The 21,298-nt window shown below is 43.3% G+C and overlaps 1 protein-coding gene across 2 annotated transcripts in view; it reads right to left on the reverse strand.

Annotated features, from left to right (window-relative positions):
- Positions 1 to 12,398: 12,398 nt before the first annotated feature.
- Positions 12,399 to 21,298, reverse strand: part of LOC132570607 (uncharacterized) — a 70,262-nt gene continuing 61,362 nt past the window's right edge. For both annotated transcript variants that reach the window (XM_060237470.1, XM_060237469.1), the window contains exons 10-14: positions 20,210 to 20,270; positions 17,586 to 17,698; positions 16,079 to 16,186; positions 13,281 to 13,473; positions 12,399 to 12,746 (exon numbers count right to left, since the gene is read on the reverse strand). In XM_060237470.1, the coding sequence (XP_060093453.1) occupies positions 12,739 to 12,746; positions 13,281 to 13,473; positions 16,079 to 16,186; positions 17,586 to 17,698; positions 20,210 to 20,270 (483 nt within the window). In that variant the 3' untranslated portion in view covers positions 12,399 to 12,738. The remainder of the gene's footprint in view (positions 12,747 to 13,280; positions 13,474 to 16,078; positions 16,187 to 17,585; positions 17,699 to 20,209; positions 20,271 to 21,298) is intronic.

The following is a 21,298-nucleotide window of genomic DNA, read 5'->3' on the forward strand; positions in this document are numbered from 1 at the left end:
TAAGTTGACTCTCCAGAAGGAGAGCCACATAAACAAACAGGATTTAAAAGGAGACTATCTTTTAAAAAAGCTATCATGAAGGTAGAATGCCAGCAGGGGGGAGGGGCTTTTCAGTGCTTTGCACTGAGTGTCACATGTATGACTATCTGCCCACAGGACAGAAGTCTTGGGTGTGTGCTCGATGCAGTTTGTACCCTTGAGGCCGAGGTGACTGACCTGGAGAAGCAGAGACAGTCAGGCACTTGAAGAAGACTCTCGGGGACGTATTAGATGAGCCACACTCTGAACAAGGCAGCCCCACTGCTGCCAGAGAGCATGAGGTCGAGAGGGAACAGAGCACCATGCTGAGGATAAGGGGAATGCGCCCTCAGAAGGGACCTCTTCTTCAGTTGGTGAGCGGATATCCTTTCATGCCAAGGAACCATCCCTGGGCAGGGAGAGAGGGGGAGTCTTGGTAGTTGGTGATTTGATCCTTAGGCAAGTAGACAGCTGGGTGGCAAAACCGCATACTGACCTTATCTTGACTTGCCTGCCTGGTGCAAAGGTAGCGGACATTATGCGTGTAGTAGATAGGCTGATAGACAGTGCTGGGGAGGAGCCAGTGGTCGTGGTGCATGTTGGCACCAATGATGTGGGGAAATGCAGTCGTGAGGTCCTGGAGGAAAAATTTAGGCTGCTAGGCAGGAGACTTAAGACCAGGACCTCCAAAGTAGCCTTCTCAGAAGTGCTACCTGTTCCACGTGCAGGGCTGGAGAGAGAGGCACAAATTAGAAGTCTCAATGTGTGGATGAGACGATGGTGTAAGGAGGAAGGGTTTAAGTTTGTTAGGCACTGGGATGCTTTCTGGAACAAGCAGGAGCTGTACAAAAGAGATGGTCCCCACTTGTCCCCAAATGGAACCAGGCTGCTGGTGCTTAAAATCAAAAAGGTGGCAGAGCAGTTTTTAAACTACATCATGGGGGAAAGCCGGCAGGAGATGAAATGTCTCTGGTTTAGGAGGACTCATCTCAAAGAGATGAAGGGTTAGCTGTTACTTTTCTACTGGGTAATAGATCAGAGTTGTCCACTGTGATGGTGACAAACAGTATGGAGTGTCTGCCAAAGTCTCAAGGCAGCAGGAGGAAGGTTGCGGGCCTAGCTTGCCTGGAAAATTATAGATGTTTGTATACAAATGCTAGAAGTGTTCGAAGTAAAATTGGTAAGTTGGAATGTTTAGTGTTGGGAGAAAACATAGACATTGTGGGAATTTCAGAAACTTGGTGGAATGAGGAGAATCAGTGGGACACGGTGATTCCTGGATATGTTATATCAAAAGGATAGGGAGGGAAGGGTTGGAGGTGGGGTGGCTCTGTATGTCAGAGAGGGTATACAGTCCAGTAAGACTGAGGTCAGAGAAATAGATTCCCTTCTAGAAATGCTTTGGGTTGAAATAGAGGCCCAAAAGGAAATTTAATATGAGAGTTTGTTATTGCCCACCAAATCAAAAGATAGAGGATGATTATAATATGATGGAAGGATTAAAGGTAGTGGCTAGACGTAAAAACTGTGTCGTAATAGGTGATTTTAACTACCCGCAGATTGATTGGGCCAATATGTGTTCTGGTCAAAAGAAAGAGATTGAGTTTCTAGATGCTCTCAATGACTGTGCTATGGAGCAGATGGTCTCTGAACCTACCAGGGGTGGGGCGATCCTGGAATTGGTCCTAAGTAATGCCCAAGACTTGGTGAGAGATGTAAAAGTGATCACACCGCTTGGCAGCAGTGACCATAACGTTATTGATTTCATCATTTGTATAAATAGAGAGTTGCCCAAAAAGACCAGCACAACCACGTTTAACTTTAAAAGGGGTAAATTCTCTGAGATGAGGAGGAATGTGAAGAGGAAACTGAAAGGAAAGGTAAATACAGCGCGGATTTCCCACCAACTGCTCCGAGGAACCAAGAAGTTCCCGACTTTCTGCGTTGCAAGTGGAAACCGCTAAAACCCAGTTTACGTTAGCGACGCAAAAGCCACAACTCTACTTGGTTACTTGGAGCAGCCTCGGAGCAGTTGGTGGGAAATCCGCGCAGACGCTGCGCGGTGAAGAGGGACGTCGCTCCGAGGTAACTCAGTGGGAAAACGGCCACAATCAAAACCCTTGGGGAAGCTTGGAGGCTATTTAAAACTACAATCTTAGAAGCTCAGATAAAATATATACCACAAGTTAGGAAAGGCACAAACAGGCATAAGAAAAGGCCTGCATGGCTAACAAACAAAGTAATGGAAGCTGTAAAAAACATGAAGGACTCCTTTAAGCAGTGGGGTGCCGCAGGGCTCAGTACTGGGTCCCATGCTCTTTAACTTATTCATTAATGATTTGGAGTTGGGAGTAAGCAGTGAAGTGGCCAAGTTTGCGGATGACACTAAATTGTTCAGGGTGGTGAGAACCAGAGAGGATTGTGAGGCACTCCAAAGGGATCTGTTGAGGCTGGGTGAGTGGGCGTCAATGTGGCAGATGAGGTTCAATGTGGCCAAGTGCAAATTAATGCACATTGGGGCCAAAAATCCCAGCTACAAATACAAGTTGATGGGGTGTGAACTGGCAGAGACTGACCAAGAGAGAGATCTTAAGGTAGTGGTAGATAACTCACTGAAAATGTCAAGACAGTGTGCGATTGCAATAAAAAAAGCCAACGCCATGCTGGGAATTATTAGGAAGGGAACTGAAAACAAATCAGCCAGTATCATAATTGCCCTGTATAAATGGATGGTGTGGTCCCATTTGGAATAATGTGTACAATTCTGGTCACTGCACCTCAAAAAGGATATTATAGCACTGGGAAAAGTCCAGAAAAGGGCAACTAGAATGATTAAAGGGTTGGAACACTTTCCCTATGAAGTAAGGTTGAAACGCTTGGGGCTCTTTAGCTTGGAGAAACGTCGCCTGCGGGGTGACATGATAGAGGTTTACAAGATTATGCATGGCATAGAGAAAGTAGAGAAAGAAGTACTTTTCTCCCTTTCTCACAATACAGGAACTCGTGGGCATTCAATGAAATTCCTGAGCAGTTGCGTTAAAAAGGATAAAAGGAAGTACTTCTTCACCAAAAGGGTGATTAACATGTGGAATTCACTGCCACAGGAGGTGGTGGTGGCTACAAGCATAGCCAGCTTCAAGAGGGGGTTAGATAAAAATATGGAGCAGAGGTCCATCAGTGGCTATTAGCCACAGTGTGTGTTTGTGTGTGTGTATATATATATGTATGTGTGTGTGTGTGTGTGTGCGTATATATATATTGTACACACATATATTGGCCACTGTGTGACACAGAGTGTTGGACTGGATGGGCAATTGGCCTGATCCAACATGGCTTCTCTTATGTTCTTAAATATTCAGAAACTAGTGTTTCAATATTTATTGTGAGGGTCACTAGGTAAAATTGATGCCATAAGCATACAATGAAAAAGTCAGAATTGGATCTGGTTCTAGTGCCATTTGAAAGAAAAGTTCTTATCAGAGCCTGACTACTATAAAATATGCTTCAAATAGAAAATGCAGAAAAATACGGTGAAGGAAAAGCAGTTCTGATTTTTTAAATAGACCCTGCCTGCTTTACACATGAATGGGAAGACCTGTGTATTTCACATACACACATATGAACAGCACTGCACTATTGTTGTTGTTTTTATTGAATAAAGATTTCTGAGATATCTTGAACAATTGGGTTGTTTTCTTCTTACACTCCTGAACTTGTGCCTGTCAAAAGTGTCATTTTGACAGGCACAGGTTCAGGAGCATATAGAACAGTTTCTGTGCAAGCAAGAGCCATTAGAATCACAGGGAACCTTCCTCAGATGCTCCTCTATATTCCCTCCAAGTTATGCTTTGAAGTTTTCTAACCATTTTGATTCAGCAGAGACAGTCTGACTGGAAAAGTATCCACTCATGAACCAGCACAAACCTCCACGAACAGCTTGAAAGTTTGTGCTGGTTGACCTGCCACGAACTTGACTTCACAAAGCATGTACTGACCAAATTCATCATGAATTTCAGTTTGTGAACCGATTCATGCCCATGCCTAGTCCTCTCTCTGAAACTGAGTTTCAAAGGGTAACCATGCTAGTCTGCAATAGAACAGCTAGATGTGAGTCCAGTAGCACTTTAGAGATGAACAAGATTTTTTGAGGTATAAACTTTTGAGTCAAAGCTCCCTTTGTCAGGTATCTTGTTGGTCTCTAGGGTGTTAATAGACTTGAATCTAGCTATTCCATCAAACTACGCTTCCAAATTCAAATTGTTGGTAAACTATTTGGTAAGCAGGGCTGTTCAAGCCCATACTTGTAACAGTAATGCAGAAGAAAAAAATAGAATTCCTGCAGCAATTTCCCTTATTACAGTTTAATCACTTTACTCAGGATTTTTCTATAGCTTTATGCCTTCTGCTGTTGAGGCATTTGTATGTACATTTTAATTGGATCTCAGCTCTGAATGTCCTCTTTATTATAGGAATGGAACCATTTACATTTACCTTAACAATCATTATCAGTATTTCAAAATGCATAGGCAAAGAATCCTTATTACTTTGGACATGAATTCAGAAATAGGTATGCTTCCATATACCTGTTTTCTTCCAGAGCTGAGCTGCAATTTCACATGAAGCTTCTCAGTTTTGTACTGACCTGTACCATACTTGACATTTTCTGAGCTCAGAACAATTTCTGTTCTTTTAGCAAACTGGGTACTGTGAGCAAGAGACCTCTAATTTCAGTTATATACGAACATTGTAATCACCCGTACGGTTGCCAGGGTGCCTGGAGAGCCAACTCACACACATCTGCTGTGAAACATGGGTTTTATCTGCCATTTTATAAGAAACTTATGTGAATACTAACAGCTTTAGCGTTACAACAGCACTCTATCTCTGGAAGAGTGCTAGCCATAAGTATAGCTGGATTTACAGCCGCTCCGTGTGTGCACCATCACGACCATTGCAGTGGAAGAAGTCGTGTCACCAGGAACTGTCCCGGCAAGCGGTTGCCAGCCTTGACCGTGAAAGCGATGTTGGTAGGCTAACATCATCAGCAACCATCTTCCTGCAGTGCCAGACTCCATGACAGAGAAGCGAGAGGCTCACGTACTCAGCAGCTGTTACATCTACATAAGGCAATCAAGCTTAGTTTAGGCGTGGATCCTGCCAGACTGTCCAAAATACATACCACAAGTTAGGAAAGGCACAAACAGGCATAAGAAAAGGCATGCACGGTTAACAAACAAAGTAATGGAAGCTGTAAAAGGTACGAAGGACTCCTTTAAGCGGTGGAAAACCAGTCCAAGTGAGATTAGTAAAAGGGAACACAGGCTGTGGCAAATCAAATGCAAGACTGTGATCAGGCAGGCAAAAAGGGACTATGAGGAACATATTGCAAAAAACCAATAAAAATTTCTTCAAATATATTAGAAGTAGGAAACCAGCCAGGGAGGCAGTGGGGCCCTTGGATGACCATGGGGTAAAAGGATTACTGAAGGAGGATAGGGAAATGGCTGAGAAGCTGTATGAATTTTTTGCCTCCGTCTTCACTGTGGAAGATGAGAACTTTTTGCCTGCCCTAGAACCACTAATTTTGGAAGGGGTGTTGAAAGACCTGAGTCAGATTGAGGTGACAAAAGAGGAGGTCCTACAACTGATAGACAAATTAAAAACTAATAAGTCACCAGGTCCGGATGGCATACATCCAAGAGTTCTGAAAGAACTCAAAGTTGAACTTGTGGATCTTCTGACAAAAATCTGTAATCTTTCATTGAAATCTGCCTCCGTTCCTGAGGACTGCAAATGTCCTCCCCCATCTTTAAAAAGGGTTCCAGAGGAGATCCGGGAAATTACAGGCCAGTCAGTCTGACTTCAATACTGGAAAAGTTGGTAGAAACCATTATCAAGGACAGAATGAGTAGGCACATTGATGAACACGGGTTATTGAGGAAGACTCAGCATGGGTTCTGTAAGGGAAGATCTTGCCTCACTAACCTGTTACATTTCTTTGAGGGGGTGAACAAACATGTGGACAAAGGAGACCCGATAGATGTTGTTTACCTTGACTTCCAGAAAGCTTTTGATAAAGTTCCTCATCAAAGGCTCCTTAGAAAGCTTGAGAGTCATGGAGTAAAAGGACAGATCCTCTTGTGGATCAAAAACTGGCTGAGTAATAGGAAGCAGAGAGTGAGTATAAATGGGTAGTCTTCGCAGTGGAGGACGGTAAGCAGTGGGGTGCTGCAGGGCTCGGTTCTGGGTCCCATGCTCTTTAACTTGTTCATAAATGATTTAGAGTTGGGAGTGAGCAGTGAAGTGGCCAAGTTTGCGGATGACACTAAATTGTTCAGGGTGGTGAGAACCAGAGAGGATTGTGAGGAACTGCAAAGGGATCTGTTGAGGCTGGGTGAGTGGGCATCAATGTGGCAGATGCGGTTCAATGTGGCCAAGTGCAAAGTAATGCACATCGGGGCCAAGAATCCCAGCTACAAATACAAGTTGATGGGGTGTGAACTGGCAGAAACTGACCAAGAGAGAGATCTTGGGGTCATGGTAGATAACTCACTGAAAATGTCAAGACAGTGTGCGTTTGCAATAAAAAAGGCCAATGCCATGCTGGGAATTATTAGGAAGGGAATTGAAAACAAATCAGCCAGTATCATAATGCCCCTGTATAAATCGATGGTGCGGTCTCATTTGGAGTACTGTGTGCAGTTCTGGTCGCCGCACCTCAAAAAGAATATTATAGCATTGGAGAAAGTCCAGAAAAGGGCAACTAGAATGATTAAAGGGCTGGAACACTTTCCCTATGAAGAAGGTTGAAACGCTTGGGACTCTTTAGCTTGGAGAAATGTCGACTGCGGGGTGACATGATAGAGATTTACAAGATAATGCATGGTATGGAGAACGTAGAGAAAGAAGTACTTTTCTCCCTTTCTCACAATACAAGAACTCGTGGGCATTCGATGAAATTGCTGAGCAGACAGGTTAAAACGGATAAAAGGAAGTACTTCTTCACCAAAAGGGTGATTAACATGTGGAATTCACTGCCACAGGAGGTGGTGGCGGCCACAAGGATAGCCAGCTTCAAGAGGGGTTTAGATAAAAATATGGAGCAGAGGTCCATCAGTGGCTATTAGCCACATTGTGTGTGTATATATAATTTTTTTTGCCACTGTGTGACACAGAGTGTTGGACTGAATGGGCCATTGGCCTGATCTAACATGGCTTCTCTTATGTTCTTATGTTCTTACGCATCTTTATTAAAACTCTTAATACTTTTTTGCACAGAAAGATACATATGTATGCTCTTTACAACACCCATGCTAGGAGACTTTTTTAAAAACAAAAACTGAAAATAATGGTCTCCTTAAGACCAGCATAGGGAAAAGTTAGGGAATTATTTTTTGGCACCAGTGGGAGAAGGAAACAGACAATGTACCATATAAATGACTGACCACCATTTGCATTATTATGCATCTGTCTTTGCCTTGACACCAAGGTTAGTAAATGCAGCTCCTACAGGTTAGTAAATGCAGCTATAAAACTAGCTCCAAGGTTAGTAAATGCAGCTATAAAACTAGGGGGGAACCCTGCACCACCTTCATTAATTCCATCCCTCCTTCCATTGGCTCTCTTGGTTCTTGTGCTTTCTTTCCGTAGTTTAGGTCTCCAGTTGACCTCTGTGGTGGAGAAGAAGAGCTTGCAAATAGGTGCCTACCTATGGGTCAGCACTCAGATGCTGACTAAGGCCTTGATGCTAAGCATGCTTACTTGAGACTAAGCCTGCACTATATTCCTCCCTGACCTCCACTGCACACGGGTGAAAGAGCCACATGTAGCTCCTGAACTGCAGTTTGGCCACCCCTGTTCTAGTACTTTGTACTTTTGCTGCATGCCTGATGTTATCATGATTAGGGTTTGTAGAATCTTTCGGGCTCAAGTGCCATGTTCTACTGGAGAAAGTTTTCCTTCCAGACGTTTTGTTCTCAGCTGCGGAGAACATCCTCAGTGGCGTTGCAGCCAAAGCAGGCGCTCTGACCTTCTTGGCTGCTGTGCATTGAGTGGGGCCAGGGCTGCTGGAGAGCTGCTATTTCTAGGCTGGAGGGGGTGTGGTGAAAGGACAATTGGTGTTTGTGGATGTGCCCATTGTTTGGTGGGGCTTCCTGGACACTGTCGCTTGTTTCAGCCAGAAAAATCAGCTGTAGCTGAACATGCACTTCAAGAAGGAAACCACATCATCCACTTAGAAAGAACTGAAGTCCTTTCTACCATCTCACATTATCATATCCGCCTGAACAGAAAAGCTATTGAGATTTACAAACACCAGCACAATTTTAACAGAAAGGAAGAAGGCATTTTCATCCACCAATCTTGGTACCCAGCTCTGCAAAACACCCTACAGACTATAAATTGCAGAAAGTCACAGAACAACCAGCTCATTCCACAGAACAATCAGCACAGTCAACAACCATCTTCCTTATCTTCACACCCCTTCCAACCCTCCCAGCAATTAACACAGAACAATGGTCACATTCAACAGCCAGTTTCCTTATCACTACCCTTCCAGGAAGCCCCACCAAACAAAATGATTATAAAATTTTTGCAACAAAATGATTTCGAAATTTATATGGCAGGGCAAGAAGCCCAGAATTAAGCTCAAAGTGTTACAAGATTGTAAATCCAGAGGAGGCTTCTCGTTGCCAGACTGGAATTTATACTACAAAGCATGTTGTATTGTATGGCTTAAAGATTGGCTTACTTTAGAGGAGAAAAGATTGTTGGCTATCGAAGGGGCAGGACTAGAGAGAGGCTGGCACAATTACGTTTGGTACCAAAATCCACCTAGGGGCAGTCTCTTTTTAAGGCACGAGATAAGAAAGTCTCTATTTAGAGTGTGGCTTGAGATTAGGAGTAAGTACGGATACACTCCCTTATGGTTATCACCTATAGAGGCTTCCACGCACCCGAATTTGTTTAGATGGGAAAGTCTCAACACTTATGAGAATTTATTAGATAATCAAAATAATCTGAAATTGGAAGAAATTGGTAAATTAGATTGGTGGTTGCAATGTCAAATAAAATCGAAATATCGAATAGATAAAGAGAAAGGTTTCCCCAAAAAAATCAAAATTAAATGAGCTGGATCGATTACTGCAAACGAACCAAAAACTCATTTCTAACTTGTATAAATGGCTGCTTCAAGATAAAATGCAGGATGAAGTAGTGAAAGAAGCTTGGATTAATTGGCTAAAAGACTTTGGTTATACCATAGAATTAGAAGAGTGGGATAAAATATGGAGACAAAACCTTAAATTGACAAGATCTGCAGTTTATAAAGAGAACTTATATAAAATTGTTTACCGTTGGTATCTTATCCCAGCCAGACTAGCAAAGATATATCCTGACTATAGTAACAAATGTTGGAAGTGTAAAAAAATTAAAGGATCCATGTATCACATATGGTGGCAATGCAATCATGCAAAAAAATACTGGGCTTTGATTAACACCTGGATCAAAAGAATTCTCAAAAGTAACATACCTCATACACCAGAATTGTATCTTTTAGGTATCTGTAGGAACAATCTTCCTAAGACCACCATTAAAGCTTTATTGTATACAATCACCATAGCAAGAATCCTTTATGCTAAGTATTGGAAGACAGCCACAATACCAAATAGGGAAGAATTTATCGCAAAATTACTAGAAGCCGCAGAGATGGATACATTGACCACAAGATTACAAGAGGATAATATGCAAAAATGTAATGAGACGTGGAATCCAATTTATTGTTGGGTGAAAGATAAAGGTGTAAAATAGGAGCAATAGAGATAGTAAATAGATAGACCCCGAATGCTCCTTGTATGATTGGAGATTTTGGAATGTGATATGTTATGTTGGTTATTGTCATGTTGCTATGTTGTTATTTTGTTATTTTGTATGTTATGTTGTTGTTGTTTTGCTTGGCTGTTATTCCCCCCCCCCTTTTATCCCTTTGTAAATAAAACTTAAAAAAAAAAAAAGAACATTTTGTGTCTACCGTTTTACACTATATTAATACGTACTGTTATTTTTGTGCCAGTAAAGGCTGCCTTGATTGCCCTCCCTTGGACTCCTTCCTATCTGTCCTGCCCAGGCTCCACTCCTTCTTCTGCAGTCCCATGGTACTTCCCTGTGCTTCACGCTGTTCCCAACCCACTGCCTGAAGCCACTCCCTTGTGCCTCTGTTCTCAATGCTACCTCTACAGCATCTCTCTCCACCTACATATTTATTTATTTATTTATTTATTTATTTATTTATTTATATTTCGACTTATATCCCGCCCTTCCCACCGAAGTGGCTCAGGGCGGCTCACAACATATAAACTTACATAAGTTTAGCTTAAAAACAATTACATAGTAACAGTTAAAACAATAAATTAATAAAACATAAAAACCAGCGGTCTGTCAAATGCATTCTAGCTCCATCCAGAAATTCTCAGTGTCAGTTAGTTGTTGTAGGCCAGCCGGAAGAGGACTGTCTTACAGGCCCTGCGGAACTGCCCTAGGTCCCGCAGGGCCCTCACCTCCTCCGGTGAGGCCTACTAGCCTGAGAGGTCATCTTTCATTGGTCTTTGGGAGCCTTCACCCATTGTGGCCACTCTCTTCCGTCCCCCAATGCTGCTATGCCACTTGCTTTTGAAGCTGCCAGAAGCTGGGATGGTCCTCATTCCCCTGGAGGTGTGCCAATTCTGGCTGGGCTGTTGGGAATGTTTGTCTGCTGCTCAGATGCCATGAGGCCATCTGAACAGCCATAATAACAAAGACGACACATTTCATCCCAATATTTTGGATTTAATTAGATTAATGTTAAATTTGGGAATTTAGTATACCTATCCATAAGGTATAATACTTGAATGGAGTTGAGATAATGTGAGCAAAACATCACCTGCAGACAAGACCTTAAAATTTACCAAATGTATATTTTGAATTCCAGTAACTTCTTGAATTTCTATAGCCAACCATCCAGCTGGTACATTGCACATTGCAGAGACCTCTGGAAGAGAGCAGAGAGTGCTTCAAGGGTGAGGCTTGGCAGCAGGGGGAATTGCTGAAAACTTTTGAGTTTGTGTGAAGGGCTGAAGGTGATTGTGGCTGATTGATTAGAGTGGCTGTGTTGCCCACCGTCTTTGTATTATTAAGCTGCGCCTTGCCAGAGAGCTAAAGGGTTCTTGGCCTGTGGCTCTTAGCCTGGGGGCTGTGTAAGGACCAGGAACCCAGATCCCTATTTCCGTGTGTTCCCAATAAGGTAAGTAGACTCTCCAGGCGGGGAGCCACATAAACAGGGTTTAAAAAGAGACTGCATATTTTAACAAAGCTATCATGAAGGTAGAATGCCAGCAGGGGGGTGGGGGCTTTCCAGTGTTTTGCATTGAGTGTCACATGTATGACTATCTGCCCACAGGACAGAAGCCTTGGGTGTGTGCTTGATGCAAGGAGCTCCTGGTCCTCAGGGAACGAGTTCATACCCTTGAGGCTGAGGTGACTGTCCTGGAGAAGCAGAGACAGTCAGTTAGGCACTCATGGAAGACTCTCGGGGACGTGTTAGTTGAGCCCCGATCTGAATGTGGCAGCCCCGTTGCTGCCAAGGAGCATGAGGGTCGAAAGGGAACAGGGCACCGGGCTGAGGATAAGGGGAATGTGCCCTCAGAAAGGACCTCTTCTTTGGTTGGTGAACGGGAATCCTTTCGCGCCAAGGAACCATTCCAGCATTACAGTTACTGTTCTAAAAACAAGAATTATTTTTTAAAAGCTGGTCACATTCTAAAAGAACAGCCTTTAAATCAAACAAGATTTTGCTCTTGTTTAACAAAAATCACCAGGAGGAGCAAGCTTGTTTCAAAACTAAATGTGAGGAAAAAGTTTTGTCCAGTTTTTGCAGTTGTTGAATCTTGGAATAATTCAATATTCCAAACTCTAGTCTACCACAGTGATTTGTCTTTATGCTCCTTCCTTTGCTGTCCTGCCCAACTTTGTCAGCTCACTCTTGGAATCGCATAAGTGGCTTAAAAGGACCCTTGGGCAAATAACTGCTTATGTGTTCATTGCTAAAAGGTTAAAAAATGGTGGCATAACAGGAAGTGGAGGTCCCAAAAGGCTTCATCCCACAAGAAAGTGATCAGACACTCACAAAAGTGCTTGTAAACTGGTTGGTGCAGTAAATCCCGAACTTTCTGTGGTGTCAGAGAAGTCGGGGGTGAGCATGGGAAGCTGACAGCTGCAGGACAGGAGCCAGATGTTGCTGTCTGATCAAGCACTTTAAATCCAAGTGGGAGGAGCAACGACCTTAGAGAAAAACACAACCTTAGATAGCTAATCTATATTTAGGAAAAAGGGACAATATCATCTGGAAATATCATTAGGATATTTTACTTCCTACTGGTTTTATACTCATTATGGTTACAAAACACATATGAAATACAGGCTTTATAACCTTGATACCTATTTTAAGGGCCTTTAGATAATACAATGTGCAATAGAGTGAGAAGGTCCATTAGTAAGACGCTTCTTGGAATAAGTTTAGAATCCTGTTGGTGATACTGAGCCATTTTCAAAGAGTCACCAATTTAATTTTTCACTCCAGATTTGTTTCACAGAGCTCTCCTCTCTACATGATTACTGCACAACCTTTCTGCTTTCACAACAGGGGCCTTCTTTCAGAGTTGGTGAGCTTCTTTCTGCTCCTTGGTCTCTTTAGAAGTCTAAAAAGAAATCATGCTGTAAGCACATACACACATACTTTTAATAATATTAATCTGTCCACTACTCTACTACTAGAAAATGAATAATTACTCAGATTCAAGATATTAAGTTATATGAATGTCTGTCACTTTCTTTCATAAACCTTATAAACTGAGACCGAAAAAAGAATTGAGTGCAGGGCAGAGGAGCTTAGTTTGTAACCCTTGTCCCTCACACTATTTTTCAGAAACCCTCAAGGTGTTTACATTTTTTCACCAGGGGAGCCAAAGCAGTTCTGGAGGGTAATTTTCAGTGGGAAAAGATGTTGATTATAAAAAGTTAAATAGCTCCTATTGCCCTGTGCTCATTTTCCCCTAACAATCTTAGCTCCAGTAGTTGCCCTACATAATAAAAAAAACTAGTAAGAAGGATGACAGAACTACATACAATGTGCACTTCCCTGCATAGCATCTTTGCATGTTATAAGCATGCTTCATGTACTTGTCCCCAAGGATCCTCAAGAAACTAAGCAAATATTGGGAGTGAATACTTACTTGCTGTGTCTACTGATCTTGTCAACAATGCTGCATTTGTGATTTGAGAGGCAGACCAATATTCACTTTGTAGAAGCTCACTGATATCTTTATATTGCTTCTGTAAAGACTCTTCAACCATTTCCAAAGTTGTTCTCACTTCCAACAAAAGTTTCTTTTGTGGTGAACAGTCATTTCCCCCACCAATTTCCACCTGAGAAATTTCAAACCAGACTTGGTCAGATCATGCCATTCCAGCACCTAGCACAATATGTGACCATGTATTCATGTTTAAATTAAGAAGATGGAACAACACTTTGTAAGGTTTGGATTCCCAGATTATTTCAGATGATCAGCATAGAATAATAGAATTGAAAGAGACCTCCAGGGTCATCTAGTCCAACTAGCACAATGCAGGGAATTCAGAAATACCACCCCCTAAATTCACAGGATCCACATTGCTGTCAGATGGCCATCTAGCCTCTGTTTAAAAACCTCTGAGGAAGGAGACCCCACCACCTTCCAAGGAAGCCTGTTCCACTGAGGAACTGCTCTGTCAGGAAGTTCTTCTTAATGTAGAGATGGAAACTCTTCTGATTTAATTTCAACCTATTGGTTCTCATTTGAACCACTCTTCCACAAACATTGGTTCTCAGGCCGTTTTCGCACTTAGCGTTTGCTCCCCTTTTTCCGCGGCGCAATTATGTCCGGATCATTTTTCTCGTTTTCCCACTAGTGACTCTTTGCGGAGTCGCCTTCCCTGAAGCCCCGGCTCAAATCGTTTTCCCACTGGCATCGGCTTGAGTTCGATGCCCTGTCAATCATTTTTTTTTTAAGCGCAAGTCTGGTTGCGTAATGACGTACTAACGTACTAACGTAACATCGAGCTGTTCCCTCCCCTTCTTTTCTTGGACAAACCGCATCACGTGTGCTGCTGCTGCTTATGGATTGGCTGCAGCTGTAGAATCCTCCACAGCCCTTTATGTATTAATGGAAGCATTCACAGTGGAGAATCCTAGCACTAGATCCCCCCCCCCCCAAATTCTGAAGCACTAGATCCCCCCCCCCAAATTTCCTCCGCTCTCTTTCCCCTCCCCGGCTGGTGCTTGCAACGGGGACCTGACTGATTCCTGCTGCCATAGCTCCCCCCCCCGCTCCATTCTCTCCTTCCCCTTCTATGGCGCGTGTGAAGAGCGAGGTCGCGTCTATTTTCTAACCGAGCGGAATGTAGCCAGGGAGAAGAATGCAGGACTCCAACTTCCCATTTTATACATGGCGATTTTGTGCAGGTCCAGAAATCCTGGTGGCACAGCTGAGGGAGGCATTCCCTTTTTAAAACACACACACATGAACGCTTTGGCCCGCACCGGCACTAGATTCCCCCCCCCCCAACAATGGTCGTTTTCGCATTATCGAGATAACGCAACAGCGAAATAACGCAACTAAAGTCAATAATAATAAAAAAAATTCTAACGAAACCAATTGAAGTGGCAATTGAGGCTATTCCAGGAGGTTTTTTTTTTTCCTATTTGTTAATTTCGAAATATCGCTATTACGCAAAACTGTGAAGTTTTTTTAAAAAAATGGCTGTGCCGGCACTTTGGGGAAGCGCTGCGAAAGGCTGATGATTGGCCAAGCGGGTGGATGGGGTGGGAGGACGGAAAGGGAGAGGGTGACGCCCACAAAGCAGTCGATCCGGCGTGGATGGATTTCACACAGCAAACTCCGCTGAGTGGATCCGGAGTGGATCTGGAGGTTTTCGGAAACTCCGGCAACATGCTGAAAAACATACTCCGGCGTAAAATCCCTGAAGCGCCGGAGCAAAGCGCAGCGCCAGAGCAACATGTGCGAAATCCAAGAGAAGATCCGGAGGTAAATGGGGCGCTACGCCGGAGCAAACGCTAGTGCGAAAACGGCCTCAGTGTTTTGCTTCTTAGCCCAATTCAAGACACTGAACCTTTATAGCCCTATATGGCTGTAATTTAAAGACCATCTGAATGTAACCAACCACTACAATCATGTTCAGAGACCCTGCTTCAGGTGCCTCTTCCATCTGAGGTTAGACCCAAGAATGAGCTTTCTCAGTCATGTGAGCAGGATTGCCAGCTTCCAGTAGGTGGCTTGAGATCTCCTAGAATTATAGGTGACAGAGATCAGTTAACCTGTAGAAAATGGACACTGTGCAAGGACTCGATGGCATTACACTCCAATGATGTTCCTCCCCTCCTCAAGCCTCACCCTCCTCAGACTCTACTCCCAAAATCTCCAAGTATATCCATGGCAATCTTACAAAGTGACAGAACCCACCCCCCATCTGTCCCCTTCTGTCATTGTTAAACACTGGTTTTAATATTTTGACTGTTTGCTGCCTTGGGGAACCTCAGCTGTCTGGAAAGGTAGTATAAATATATCCCCATTTATGCTATTTTCTACACATTGAAAAAACAACAACCACCAAGCAACGATTGTGTTTATGAGGTAATCACACACATAGGCCTCTACACTGAGTGCCCAGGCTAAATTTTACTTTAATGTTCCATTCTACAACTACAGTTTACTGCTGCCTGGACAACATCTGGGGCAGGCCAGTATCTTTAGGTTTTGCTTTGATGCCTAAGGTAGATTTGCTGCACCAGGTTATGTCTTGAGACAAACGGTTTGAACTCCTGTGCATATTTCCTTGATGCAGGTTATGTACTCTCCCTCCCACTGCACACCATCCAACTGTTTCTTAAAGAAGAGTGAGTACAGTTGCAACCCAGCAATATGTGTCATTGGAGGCAGTGCTATCACAAATGAAAGATGAAGAGAAGACTCACCACAAAAGATTTTGCACTCTGATCAGATTCTGTAGTCTCTGACTTCTGTGCTGTGAGATCAGATTTCATGTTGCCTGTATCCACACTTGTGGCTCTATTTTGTGTTACCTGAAAGAAAGCTGAAAGGTATTACTCAGTTGAAGTAGACAACTTTTACCACCAAAACTGCATTCAATTACAGCTTTATTAAGCCAGGATGGAATCTGGAATCCAGGCTGCTGCCATGCAGCTCTGCGTTCCCCCCTCCCCCAGCTGTTTTTAGCTTCCACGTATTGTCATGTGATTGTCCATCTTTAGGGTTTGTCCATCCAGCATGTTTTTCTAAACCCTCATTAGTTTCTAGAAAGATCATACTCAAATGGGTATGAGGATGGCTTTTTTTTTTTTAGCAGGAACTCACAGGAACGTGGTGTCAGCAGGTGTAGCCTAATAAGCCTGCTGGGCTTTTTCTACAAAAAGCCCTTTGTGAAACAATGGTGATGTCAGTTGGTGTGTTCCTGCTGGGCTTTTTCTTAAAAAAAAAAAAAAAAACCTGTGGGAACCTCCTTACCCACATCCTGTACCACTTTATTCCTATATTCCCCCTCATGCCTGCCATTCCCTCTCCTTGCCACTGGTGGGTTTTCTGGCAGCTTTTCCAGTAGGAGGCACATCACCCTTACCTTGATAGTCCATGCTAGCCTGATCGCATCAGAACACAGAAGCTTAAGCAGGGCTGGCCCTGACTGGCTGAGAGACCACCCAAAAAGTCTAGAGTCACTACCGAGAGGAAGGCAATGGCAAACCATCTCTTGAATGCAGCCATAAATTGGCTGCAACTTGACAGCAATAGATCATTTTGAAAGCTAAGCAGGGTTGGTATGTGGATGGGAAACCACCAAGGAAGGCTCCACTGAGGAAGGCAATGGCAAACCTCCTCTGCTTCTCATTTCCCTTGAAAGCTCCTTCTGGGGTAGCCATAAGTAGGCTGCGACTTGATGGCAGTTGACACTCACACAATATATCTACTATTTTCTTTTTTAAAAAAAAAGCCTCAAAAAGCATTCTGGTGGCAAGGGCAGGGTATATCTGGCTGGCATGACAGCATGAATCATCCCTGTGTGGACCCTCTGTTTCCATTGCAAATGCCTCTGTATTGGTAGCAGTGATGACAGCAGAATGGGAATTGTCCCCAAGAGGTTTTCCTCCCCTTTATATCAGTCCAGCTAAGCACTAGCCCTTGGAACTTTTTATTAGTCAAGGGCAGTAAGGTGTATATAACAAGGGAATAAAAAATTCATTAGATAGAGTTTAAAAAATTAAAGGCCTGCCCTTCTTGGAAACCAACAATAAGATGCTTAAATCAATTAACATTAACAAAAAAAAATCATACACATTAGGATGTTCCCAGATTCCAAGACGAGAAGATACAAGATCTCATAGCTACCAGTTAAATAGCTCATGGACTATTTTAAAGCATTTTTTATTCTCAAAACTGACAAATAGCATCTGAAAGAAAAATGTTTACCTCATCTGACAAAATTACTGCTTTTTGTTGATCACAGGGTAAGTCCATCTGAAAATTTACAATTTTCTGTACTTTTTTTAGATGCAGCCTAGTCTTCTGAAGCTCTTCTATAGCTGAATTGAAAGAAGAAAAAAATGACCAAAATTGGTAGCATTTTAATAATTCTTTAACAACTCCCCCCCCCCCCATTTATAAGTTTAATTCAAAGCCATCCTAAGAGTGGATCTTTTATGTGTATGTAACTTCCATTGACATATATGGATACAGGCCTTCCATTTCATTCCAAACACCAATAGTTTTCCAAATGAGATACATTAACAGAATAATCCTGAGTGAGTGTGTTGAGAAAGCGCTGAAGGAGCCAACTAGCCAACCTGCTACTATGCTAGTGTAGATCAGAGATATGATGGCATATCCCAGAGATATGCCATCATAGCACCCCACTGTGGCTGTGCTGCAGCTGTGCCCCAGTACAACAATGTCAGTGCAGCTCAAGTCCAGGGGCACAGTAGGAGGTAATCAGCTCACTAAGCCACACCAGCCTGGGAATGCCCTCCCCCCACCCCCAAAGTGGTGCAAAGTTACACCAGCAAAAGAGCCACAGTGTGGCCTATAGGTGCCCATGCAACAGAAAAAGGCACCCCCCCCCCGGAGCAGTCCCATCACAATCCCTGGCATATCACAGGATGCCAACTATAACTGCAGGTAACCACACACCTCCCAAAACCCAGCCCCCCCGCCCCCGACTACATAAAACTGTGACTGGATGCTGCACAGCTGAAATGATAGGGTGCAGAGCACAGAACTTTGTCCCTGGGATGTCTGTGTGCATACTTGGAGCACACCATGTTTCACTCTGGTGGCAGGAAATTCACAGAGAAATTCACTTACTACCACAGAGGGAACACTTGGCTTCCACTCCATGGCGGAGAGCAAATCTCTTTGCCGTGTAGCTAACATGTTCCGTCTCAAAACCCATATAGGCATCCCATCTTCAGAGATGGACTCTGAAGTAGCAACCACACAGTGACACCAGCCCAGGTGGGGATCAGTCCAGGAGTCCACACCTCCTCCAACACCCTTGCACATTTCCTGCGGGCTGCCTTAAAAATAGAGGCTCCTATAGCCAAGGCTGATGGTGTGTGTGCAGTATGCCCCATGTCAGAAGATGGGGCATATTCCCAGGAAAGTATGCCTAGAAGTACTGGCTATGCTGCTGGGGTGGGATGTCAGAATGCTTGCATTCTGTTCTGGGTTGTTAGAATGGTTCTTTATTTATTTAAAATATTTATTAGCTGCCTTTCTACTTGCAGAACTCAAGGCAGCTTAAAATGTAAATAAAACTATTTTTCAAAATAATCTAGAAGAACGTGATTTAAATCTCAGGACTATCAATAAATTAAAAACTAAATCAGTCAATTGCAGTACTAAATAAAACTTTCTTCAACTGCCTCCTGAAGACTGAAAGTGAGAGGCCCAGGTACACTTTCCTGGAGAGGTTGTTCCATAATTGTGGAGTTGCCACCAAAAATGGCCACTCTAATGTGTCCACCAGATGAGCTTCTTTGATTGGTTGGACAGGCAGGAGGGCTTCTCCCTGTGATCTTAATTCACCAGCAGTGATGTATGGGAGAAGATGGTTCTTTCAGAAACCTTGATCCCAAGCCATGCAGGGCTTTAAAGGACAAAGCCAACGTCTTGAATGTGGTTTGGGAGCAAATTAGCATCCCTTGTAATTGCTGTAGTATTGGGGTCACATTGCTCCCAGCAGCTGGCCCTGATCAGCAGTCAAGCTGCATCATTCTGCCCTAGCTGCAGCTTCTGAGAATTCTTCAAGGATAGCCCCAAGAAGAGTACATTGCAACAGCCAAGTCTAGATGTAATTACAGCATGGATCATTGTGCCTAGATCTGACTGAACCAGAAATGGGTGCAACTGATACACCAGCTAAAGCTGGGCAAAACCACTCCAAGCCTCTGCAGTCTCTATGTCAAACAGCACTCCCAAACTGCAAACTGAGAAGCTGTTAGGGTTGCCAACCTCCTGGTCTGGATGGTTTTCCCCCCATTCTGGGGGCTCCTTCCCACTCCAGGCCAGCTGCCTGGTGAGGAGAGCCATGCCTCCAACAGTGGCCACCCCTCTCTCTTCCCTCCTGCCAGAGTTAAAGAACCCTACAGCCAAGGTGATTGTTTTAGTGGGGAGATAATTAGAGCAGTCACCTTGTCACAGGAGGAGAGGGACAGAGACTGACCATACACCTGAACTCCAAGTGGCCATTTGCTTGGATCTTCAGCAGATAGACATGGCCACTCCTCTGCAGTCCCCACTCCCTTCCCACATGTTCACTCTTTTCATTGCTGCATGCACAGGGCTGGCCCTTGGGTGCATGGTGCCCCAGGCAAACTTAACTCCCCCCCCTCGTGGCACCCTGCCTCACTCTGTGGAGCCACGCCCCGCTTGAGGGCTGCAGCCCGCAGCCTGTGGGGTTCCTTGCCCAGCTCCTCCCCCCTCCCTAACCCATGCCATTTCAATGCCCAGAAGGGGCAGTGGACCACCATGGCTTCCTGGGCAATTTAAATAATGGAGACACTGCTAATTAATTAAAGCAACAACATCACACTTACTTAAGGTATGCTGGGTATAAATACAATCTAACTTCTCAGTGGTACTTTTGAGGAGACAAGCCTGCAAAAGATTAAAAACAGGTAATGAGTATCTTCAGTTTCTTCACAGAAAAATAACAAAAGGGATAGAATTCGCAATCCACTTTAAACCTGTAAAAGAGAGCAGGTCATGGATTAAATAAATAAAACACTCACACACAATAATATATTAAGACTATCTTCAATTTTGGGAGGGGGGAAATGAGGGAAAATATGATTTCCCACTGCTTACAAATTATCTTGCAAAGTGACTGCTAGACTGAAGACGTATCACTGGTGGCCTTTGGAATTGTGTGCTTGTATGGGTTACTGTATATTTCTATGATGTAAAAGTTGGAAATGACTTCGGACATCCCTCTTTGATAAAGAGATTGGAAACGGCACAGCAAGCTACTAGCTGACTCCAGGCTCTGTCAGAGGTAGATTTTATGGAGTCTTCAAGAAGTGGACTAATGATGGCACTTTATTATATAAGCACTTTTTCTGCACTAAGCAGTTTGTTTATAGAATCAGATTCTGTATAAATATTTCATGTGTGCTTAGGTGCAAATTTGTTATGGAATGTCACTGAATTTACTCACCCAAGGTGAAAGATTTAATGAATAACGTATGTGATAATCACATTATTTGAAAAGGTTTTTGTAATTTAATTTGAATCTGGGTTGAATTATTTTCGTTATTATATCACTTTTCCCCCTGCCTTTAACATGGAAATAGAGCAAGATGGGTAGCCATGTTAGTCTGTCTGTAGCAATAGAAAAGAGTAGGAGTCCAATAGCATATTGGACTAACAAAATTTGTGGTAGGGTATGAACTATCATGTGAGTCTAGCTTACTTTTTCAGAAGAAGTGAGCAGTGACTCACAAAATATTGATAGACACAAATGTTGATAGTCTTTCAGGTGCTACTGGACTCCTACTCTTTTCTACTTATCCTTGTCTAAGCAGCATTTTTGTGCTCTTTATTAAAATATGGTGAGTATAATGTTGAGTAGGCAAGACAAGAGCTTGTTGATGGATAAATCTCTACAAATATAAGTATTGCAACAG

Source organism: Heteronotia binoei, chromosome 4, assembly GCF_032191835.1.
Source record: "Heteronotia binoei isolate CCM8104 ecotype False Entrance Well chromosome 4, APGP_CSIRO_Hbin_v1, whole genome shotgun sequence".
Taxonomy (NCBI): Eukaryota; Metazoa; Chordata; class Lepidosauria; order Squamata; family Gekkonidae; genus Heteronotia; species Heteronotia binoei.